General features: G+C 41.7%; 1 protein-coding gene across 1 annotated transcript; it reads left to right on the forward strand.

Annotated features, from left to right (window-relative positions):
* Window positions 1–3,380: 3,380 nt before the first annotated feature.
* Window positions 3,381–9,716, forward strand: LOC145398746 (guanine nucleotide-exchange factor SEC12). The gene is made up of 8 exons (XM_080271544.1): window positions 3,381–3,591; window positions 3,888–4,152; window positions 4,277–4,463; window positions 4,814–5,006; window positions 6,357–6,475; window positions 7,087–7,324; window positions 7,741–7,903; window positions 9,284–9,716. The coding sequence occupies exons 1-8, from the start codon at window positions 3,460–3,462 to the stop codon at window positions 9,367–9,369; spliced, it is 1,383 nt and encodes a 460-aa protein (XP_080127670.1). The 5' UTR covers window positions 3,381–3,459; the 3' UTR covers window positions 9,370–9,716.
* The last annotated feature ends 299 nt before the right edge of the window (window positions 9,717–10,015 follow it).

A 10,015-nucleotide genomic window follows, 5' to 3' on the forward strand; every position in this document is an offset into this window, starting at 1 on the left:
TTAAGTTTGGTTAGGCTGGGCTAGTTTCAGATTGTTAGGCAAAGGTTAAGTATGTTAGACTGTTCAGTTCAGTTAGTTTACTTCGAATTAGGAACTATATGAAGACACAGATACAGATGCCATAGAAAGAGACATACATACAAACACACACAGACAGGGTGACAGATGAACAGCATGTAATTGACGGAGACAGACGATGGACAGATACAGTTGACAGACGATAAGTACAAACAAATCAATAGCCAGACATACATACATACATATTGGGAATCTTTTTAAAACGCATTCATGAATCACAAGATAATTATTGACTAAAAAAAAAATCCACCACGAACAGAAAGACAGATAGGCACGCAATTAGCCAGACACTGATAGACAGACAGATAGAAGGAATACCCTGGCACCAGCACATCAAAATCAATGGCAGGTAATAATGAAAGTCCTGAAATCTGAGAGGCACTTAAGTGGTTGAGATGAGGTTCCCCAGTTCCCAGGCCAGTGTGGTACCAGCATGGCCAGCCTCCTAGTTCACCCGGTACAATGAAGACGGATGAAGCGAGCTGACACTTCAACCTTGTCAATTCATACTTGAGATGACACACAACCATCCTACTTACACCGTCTACCTTTATCTCCAGGCTTATCTATCTATTCATCTAAGTCTATCTAGCCATATGCACCCAGTATCTATGCATCTGTTTAAGCTGCCAGTCATAGTCTATCTTTACCTCGATATTGAAAGGTAAAATAAAATAACTTTCTAATCAATCTACATGGCCTACCTTTAGTTCCAAATATATTCTCTGAGCAGAAAGTGTGTGTGTGTGTGTGTGTGTGTGTGTGTGTGTGTGTGTGTGTGTGTGTGTGTGTGTGTGTGTGTGTGTGTGTGACAGGTAACCGTGTGAAGAGACGAGGTGAAGGAATGTGTGTGTGTGTGTGTGTGTGTGTGTGTGTGTGTGTGTGTGTGTGAGAGAGAGAGAGAGAGAGGTATTTGTAGTTACTGCAGGATCAAGTACATTATTATGGGCTGTAATTTTGATTCGGCAGTAAGATTAGCTCCAGCTGTGAGACATGATGGTGACAATATGGAGAAGTCAGTATCATCAAAATAATTCAAACACCTTGGGAGCAACACTGACAAAGCATCACTTCTAACCAAGATTTAGTTTTGCATTAACCATCAGTACTCTATCTGTCTATCTACCGGTACTCGCTGGAAAAAAAAAAAAAAAAACGATATCAGCACGTTAGTTAATATGCAATACCAAGCTCATACTTTTTTGTACTCTAATTTGGCCCGGATTTTATTTTCCTTTTGAATCTTATTTCACATAGCTCAGTGGAGAGAAAAAGACATTACTACAGGATACATATCTCTACCGCAGCACTCCTTGACTAGCATCATATTCTAGTGTTAACCTATTTACAATCCAGCATTCAAGGTGAAGATGGGAATTTTAAGCCAAGTTGTACAAAGGGCAGAGCAAAAAGATCTTGGCTTTTACCGTCGCGAACACCCTTGTATAGAATAGATTTTTCCCCAAACTGCCAATGTGAAAGTTGAAAAAATAATATTTCTTCCCTTCGTCAAACGTTTCACTCGTGGAGGATAACATGCTACCAGAACAGGTATATTTACGTTTTTTTTTTCTTTTTTTGGCGATAACGTTTTGGTTTTACCGATATAATAAAGCCATTCAAGCATTGATGAAGGCTGGGTTGTCTGAGGTACCGAATAATAACAATGGAATACAAGAGAAGCCTATGCAAACGTTACTCATCTCCAAGGAACAATCATGTCTTTTATTTACCTTTCCAACTGATGTCGTCGGTTAATCTCAAAGATGGTATGGTCCTGGTGATTTCTACGTCCACTACAAGCACTACACTCCCAACAAACACAATAAAAGTTCCAGTCACTATGAAGGTTCAAGAGGCACCAGCCCTAACACCCACCCCCGCGGTTCCCTCCTGACTGAAGGATCAAGGTAGGATAGGACGAGTTCACATTTCACAAGCGTGCAAAGCAAATTTTAAATAAAGATATAGGTTAACGTCACTCACACTTTCATTTGATATCCACGGTCAGATATGAAAATACTAATTACAGCTAGTCATATTAATACCGGTATAGGTAAAGTGTGATAAAAATAAAGGAAAATTGTGTTCCTGCGGTCACATGCCTCTAGGATGTGAATGGACCGCGGCCCACCAAGCGTCTAGGGGTGTGATGGTGGCCTGGTAGGATAAAAAAAAAGAAAAAAGAAAAAGAAAATCTTAATATCAGGTAAGTTTAAGAGTGCCTTTCTGTACTTTCATCTGCACTCAAACTACCAAGCATTCACGGTGGGTAATAAAGTAAAAAAAACGCTCAAATCAAGTCACAAGCAATAAATAACGACCCTTGAGCATTGTTTGTGGTAAAAAAATAAATAGCCAAGATCCTTCATGAATAATGCCGCCAGACGCGGGCACAGCATCCTCGACCTTCCCTGGGGCCAACTAAACATTCCTCAGCGGTTTTCTGGCCCTTCCCACGGCCTGCCAATGACAATCTATGGTGACTCAGCGCGGGGCGAGTGATTTGAAATTACGTAATGGACGGTTCAGATTCATTCTTTTTTTAATTATTATCATACTTTAGGCATCAAAAAGTTTGGACATTCTTTCATTATTATTCTATGGGCAGAAATATGGGTAGTCAAGTCTTTCTTGAAGGAATCAAAACTACAGCGAGAATTATGAGGTCTTTTTTTTCTTTTTAATAACTGGGTTGAATAATGAAGAATAGCTTGTTTCTCAGTATTGCAATCCACTCTCCCGAATAATGTCCCAAATGAGAGGAACCCTTTCACCAACTGCATTGTTTTTATGAATATATATCATTCAGCACATGCCCTTCATTGCTAGTTTTCATATATGTATAAATTTTCTTCCTTTTGTAGCTTATTTCATATAGTTCAGTGGCAGAAAGACAATGCTACGGCTCTTCGTTCTTTCTATAACCATTCCTCGTGACTAGCTTTATATTCTAGTGTTAATATATCGTTACAACTCAGCATACAAGACGAAGCGACTAGTTTATCGTAGTTCTCCCCTAATAATAGTGAGAAAACGGTCTTTTCCTTGAGCATTAGAAAACGCTTACATTTTTTTACAGGTTACGTTTCCTTTATTCTTACTGTCCGTACAAATATAGGCATGAGAAAACTCAAAATGATAGGTAAAATATACGTAATTTTATTGACTGTAAATAAGTCCTTGAAATCTGGGCTGCGACCTTATTGCAAGTTTTTTCTTGATACACCATAAAATGACCCTTGTTTAGTGTTTACATTGACGTGTTTGTTGTCAAAAATCATCTGGGAGAGAGAGAGGTTTTGCTGATGAGGCTGCCACCATCTGGAGTGACGTAACATTACCTCTGCTGCCTCTGTGTGCGTTTATGGGCCAGGTAACATGTCCACTGTTAAGGGCGAGAATGTGGCCAGCCTCAGTTATCCGAGTTACGCGGTCACAGTCGTCTCTGGCCGCTACGTCTTGGTCGGGGGCGGTGGGGGAGCTGCCAAGACCGGCATTAAAAATCAATTTGTAAGTCCGTGCTTCCATATAATGATGATATTGATACAGAGAAAAGTCACAGAAGCAGGGGCGTAGTTAGGGTTTTAAATATAGGGTGGGCTAAGAACTCGAAAAGAATTCGTCCACCATAAATGTAGGGTGGTCAGGCATATCTCAGGGGCTACTTACTGTCTCCACCAGTGGGATGTAGACAGATCTTTCTCACCATTAGAGTGAATTCCCTCACCAAATCTTATTTTTATTTTGGGGGAGGGATGTAGTGTTAAAATGAACATAATTTGGTCTATTATTACCATCCCCCACAGGATGTTTATGAGCTGTATCACAATGGGACGCAAACAGTGGGTGAACGAGTGTTGTCATACGACGTGGGCGATGCCTGCATCACCAACATGGCTGCCTGGGCTGGTGCTGTCACCGCCACACCCTCAAAGAAACTCACAGCCCCCATGATATCCCTGGCAGTGGGGTTGGAGGAGCGCTGTGTCATGCTGAGGCTGAATCCCATGCTAAAGACAGTGAAGCAAGATGAAATGCCTATTGAAAGTCTCATTCCATCAAAAGAAAAAGGTAATTTGGTGTGAGTGGTAGATAGGTGAATAATTAAGCTGACAGACTTAAGTACAGTAACAAGGACTGCCAGTACAGTATCAGTAATATCCACAGTCCTAGCATCAGTTTTGTTTCACAACAGGTCATCATGCAGCGGGCATATTGCGGAAAAGGAGGACTAGTGAAAAAAGTGCAGAGGAAGGATCAACAGAAAAGGAGGATATCAGGGAGGAGAAATTGAGGCGGAGGTCCATCAACACAACCCTCAGGGGGAACAAATATTTTACATTCGACGTGGAGAAAGTCTGCTCCATTGAAACGGTTTTCAAGTAAGATTCACCCAGACAGCACAGATTTCCACATGCACTTCTCACTGTGCACCTGGAATCATTGAACACCTGTGTTTTGATGGGTAACTTCTCCAGTGACAAAAAGTAGTATTCCAATGCCCCATGGATCAGTTACCAATCAGGTCCCATAACAATAGCTTTTATTTAAAAAGAAACAGCCCCAGGGTGGAAGCCTGCACAGAAGTATATCTTTCTAGAAAGAATCAGACTCCCTCTTTTAAGTTGCATGTGTAAAATAATTTTTTAAAATATATGTTTGCAGACACACACAAAAAAAACTGCTTAGAGCTTACCTGTATCACTAATGAAACATTGTTTGACTGGTTCAGGAAGAAATCTGTTGCTGACGATGAGGTTTACCAGAAGTGCTGTGGGGTGTCACCAGATGGACGGTTCTTGGTTACGGCGGGGACAGACGGACACATCAGGTTGTGGTCACTGCCGGACATGAAGAAAATCAAGGACATCAAGGCACATGACAAGGAGGTTGATGACTTACATATTAAACCAGATGCTAAACAGGTATGACTTGATTTTTGATATGCTGTAGTACAGTAAGCCCTCATCTTTCACAGTAATCAGCATTACGAGTTACATTTGTTTTGTATGTAAGTAAACCATCGCAAAATACACAATCCTGAACTCTTTGTACTCTAACGTGGTCCTGATTTCCATTCTGTTGTAGCTTATTTTAGGTAGTTCAGTGACAGAATAATACAATAGCTGCCATGGCTGTTCATCATTTCCACAGCACTGCTTTGTGACTAACTTAATTTCTCTTGTTACAACTCAGTATTCAAGATGGAGAGATGGCAGTTTTATGCCAAGTTGGTGTAAAATGAGTATAGTTTAAGGTGTTAAATTATGTCAGACACACTATAATACTGTACCTGGTTATGTTTGGGAGAACTACAGAGGGTTATAAGGTCATTCTGTCTTTCTATAACCAGATGCTATTACATACCAGTAGTTAAATTATGACTGTGGGAGCACATTTTTAAAGGGTTTATTATTGTAGATTTTTTTCTTCTTGTGAGTGTCCATGTAACATAACCCCGTGAAAGATGAAGGCTTACCATACTCTCATAGTAGGAATAACTTGAATATGGTATGGTATTCTGTTCTCTCTGATGCCAGACAGTTTTATTAAACCATGAGTCATGACAGGAGACTGAAAGTATTAATATTGTACTGTCACCAATAAACCTCCCATGGTCAGGACAACTCTAGTACCCTATTCCAGCAAATGCCAAGTGATTTTATTCAGCTGAGAGTGAGTATAGAAATGGTTCATGATTTTAGGATCCTATCTATCTATAGCCAGATGCCATAATCCCATAAGGGATGGCCGTCTGACTTTAAGTTAGTCATTTTACGGGGAGGGGCACTAACCCTCTGCCAACCCAGCTGTTGACACATAGGGAACACTTATGTGTTGGATATATGGTTACCATCCAGTGTTGTAAATGGTTTCCTGGTGTACAGGAAACCGTTTGGCTTTTTGCCCAATGTAAAGCCACCAATATAAAGAATAGTAAGAAAAAATGACAGGAAAGATGGAAGAAATAGGAAGAGAAAAGGGCAGACACAGAAAAAGAATGATAAAGGTGAAGCAGTAGGCAGCTCAAAATTGAGTGGATGATGGTTGCCACCACCAACCTCTGCAAGCACTAAAAGTAATCATTTCTGACTTCAAAAAACTATAATCAGTCATGAGTAATTTGAAATAGTAAAAAATAGTTTATCTGGCTAAAATCAGTTGCCATAATTCTTTCTGGAGCCTGACTCACCCCATTTCTTAGTGGAAATTAGATTTGGGATGGTTATGAAGTTAATGATTACCTATGTTAATTGAAGAAATTGTTTACCCAGGTTGTGTCTGTGTGTAAGCCAACACGAGAGTGCTGCGTGTGGGACCTTAAAGATGGGAAGAAGGTCATACAGGTGGCTTTACAAACCAATGGAGTCAAGTACAAGTGCTTTCGTGCCAGGTAAGCTATAGTTTTGTTGAAGCAGTCTCGTTCGTTACTGGACAGACGGAGACACAGGTACCTTCCCAAAGTTTGATGAATACCTTGTACATGGTGGAAAAATAAACCATCTGAAATATGCACTAGTAGTGGTAAGGTTTTCACTATAGCTATAGTATTTTGCCAGTTGTAACTTTTCCTTAGATGAAACTGGCAAGATAGCTGGTACAGTACTTGTTTCTTTGGCTGTACAAGTTCCTATACTCATTTCACTCTAACTTGGTCTAAGATTGCCATCTCTTCTTTGTGGATGCTGAGTTATAGCAATGAATTAGCACTAGAATATAATGCTACTCGTGAAGAGCAGTGAAATTGCTTTAGTGCCATAGCATTGTCTTTGTCTGTCACAGAGCCAGGTGAAGTAAATGCAAAAGGATGAAAATATGGGCTATGTTTAAGTGAAAGTATATAAGTTTATTTCATGCAGAGTATTATTATTCTAAGACCAAAATAAAAAGATGTGATGGTGATGATGATAATCATCATCATCATCATCATAATGATAATAATAATAATACCATGGGTAATAGTAATAATTATTTTAGTTGAACACAAACTGTCGGACTCCACAGGTATGGAATTGTGGAAGGGGACCTGAAACGCACCCGACTGTTCACCATCAGCAACCCGTCCAGTGGCTCCAAAAACCCTGCTATTGTGGCTAAGTGGTGCGGCAAAACGTACCGGCAAGAGAGGACCCAGGCCCTACCCGGCACCCTTGGCAGTCTGGCACTTAGTGATGATGGACGTTATCTGGCTACTGGGTCAATGGGTGGCACTGTTTTTGTTCTTATTGCCTTCAGTCTTCAGGTATATTGTAATAGGGTTGTCCTGTGTATTTCATTTTACTCCCTCTTGCTTTTTTTTCTCTCTTGCCTCACTCCTCCTCTGTCTTTCTCCTCCCCCATTCCTCCTCTGTCTCTCCCCTCCCTCACTCTTCCTCTCTGTCTCTCTCCTCCTCTGTCTTTCTCCTCCCTCATTCTTCCTCTGTCTCTCCCTTCCCTTACTCCTCTCTCTCTCTCTCTCTCCCCTCCCCTCCGTCTTCACTTTTACTTAAGGCAGCATGGCACTTAGTGATGAAAGACACATCTGGATACAGGGTCATTGGGTGGTCTTATTCTCATTGCTTCAGTTTATACGTCCAGTAGTGTAGGAACACGTCACTTTTCTTTGTCAGTAACATTACAAATACATTTAGCCCTGAAACCGTAACTTTCTCATCGCAGCAGCTGCAAGTGATTGAGGATGCACACAGCATGTTCATAACAGGCCTGGAGTGGCTGCACACAGACAACAAGGAGTCTCAGATGGTACGAGGATTCTCGGACGCCTCGGTTCTCTCCATATCCTGTGATAATACCCTCAAGATTCACCACATCCCCAGGCAAGGTGGGTTTGGCAAGTGCTTTTAGAGTTGCAGTTTAGTGGGCAACTTGGTGGCTTTGTTGGTTTAGTGTTGCCCCTGCCTTTGGAGGACGCTCTGAGAAGTGGTTCAAGTTCCATCTTACCGCCACCGAGTTTGTGGGAGGGACGCCCACAAGCTAATGCTTTGTCCACAGCAGTCAAATAACCAAGCCTACACTATACCACTGTATGGTGTGGGTATGTGATAAGTGTTGGAACTTGAAAGAGTGATATTATTTTTAAAATTCCCGTGACAAGTAGGTGAATTGTTGTAGCATTTCATTAAAGAGTGGAGATAAATACCTGTATTATGAGAGTAGTCTGTGTGTGTGTGTGTGTGTGTGTGTGTGTGTGTGTGTGTGTGTGTGTGTGTGTGTGTGTGTGTGTGTGTGTGTGTGTGTGTGTGTGTGTGTGTGTGTGTGTGTGTGTGTGTGTGTGTGTGTGTGTGTGTGTGTGTGTGTGTGTGTGTGTGTGTGTGTGTGTGTGTGTGTGTGTGTGTGTGTGTGTGTGTGTGTGTGTGTGTGTGTGTGTGTGTGTGTGTGTGTGTGTGTGTGTGTGTGTGTGTGTGTGTGTGTGTGTGTGTGTGTGTGTGTGTGTGTGTGTGTGTGTGTGTGTGTGTGTGTGTGTGTGTGTGTGTGTGTGTGTGTGTGTGTGTGTGTGTGTGTGTGTGTGTGTGTGTGTGTGTGTGTGTGTGTGTGTGTGTGTGTGTGTGTGTGTGTGTGTGTGTGTGTGTGTGTGTGTGTGTGTGTGTGTGTGTGTGTGTGTGTGTGTGTGTGTGTGTGTGTGTGTGTGTGTGTGTGTGTGTGTGTGTGTGTGTGTGTGTGTGTGTGTGTGTGTGTGTGTGTGTGTGTGTGTGTGTGTGTGTGTGTGTGTGTGTGTGTGTGTGTGTGTGTGTGGTTACATGGAGACATACTTGAAGAATGGTGGGAGTGTTGTGGTATTGATATGGCTGTGCTTGAAGGTTTTAGGATTACCCTAATATAGTTTGGCTGTGTGAAGGGAATGAAGAAGGAGAGATTGGCTATACAGCATATGAGTGAGGTAGAGAGAGAGAGAGAGAAAGAAACAAAGGATTAGGTGGGTGGGTAGAGGAGGAGGGGAAGGTGTATGAATGGGGGTGTGGGCTACTTGTTAATGTTTGGGTTTTGTGTATTTGTTGCCTTACTTGTACACCCCCAGCTTACTATTGGTTTATGTGTACTTTCTGATGGCAGAGAACAGGGTGAAATAGAGGCAGTTTGTTTGTAGCCATCCCCTCTGGGTTTAAAACATCTGGCTATAGATTGATAGATAGATAGCCTTGTAGACAGATAGGTAGGTAGATAGATAATTCAGTGATGATGATACTTTCTTCTTGTTCTTCAGGAATGGTACCAGTGTGGGTGGTGGCCGTGCTTGCTGTAATTGTCTTGTGCGCTGCCTTTCTACTCGCCAACTACCTAGGCTTGTAATTCACTTTAGCATTTAGTTTGATGATGTCCATGAACAGTTGGCACCTGGTGGGATGATTGGTAGAGCACTCAGGTTGGAATATGCTGTGGCCTACGCTACAAACCATGGTTACAGCCTAAGAGGTGACCAGAGGTTTTTCTATCATGTAGACGCAGCCAGGGGGTATCGGTTGGTCCCCTGCCCTTAAATTATCTGGACTAACAGTAGCCCATACCCAGAAGCAGGTGAAATGGGATTTCTTTTTTCTTTTTTTTTTCCCCATTGATTAAGGAGACTTCCTGGCACCTCTTCCTTACCAATTTATTTCCACATATGACATGTAAGATATTTACTGTACTTTCATGCCCTTTATACAAACTATGGCAGTAGTAGTAATAGTACTTGTAACCCAAGTCTCATCTTAATGTGAACCCAGTGGACTGCAGTTCAAAGTTGCCCTTCATTTGCAGGATGCCATCCTGCTTTCAGGAGATAGGGAGGGTACAGAGGGACATTTTTATAACTGGGCAGTGGAACCACCCAGGTATATCAATCCCTTCACATGAAAATGTCCCTCTGCAGCACCATAGCTAAAGATGAAAATAGCACATAAGAGAACATCAAAGTGAAATGGGGAATATTAATTGCTGAGGAACAGGTGGTAGA

Source organism: Coenobita brevimanus, chromosome 46 (genome assembly GCF_032717465.1).
Source record: "Coenobita brevimanus isolate Jiangsu-jjx chromosome 46, ASM3271746v2, whole genome shotgun sequence".
Classification (NCBI taxonomy): Eukaryota; Metazoa; Arthropoda; class Malacostraca; order Decapoda; family Coenobitidae; genus Coenobita; species Coenobita brevimanus.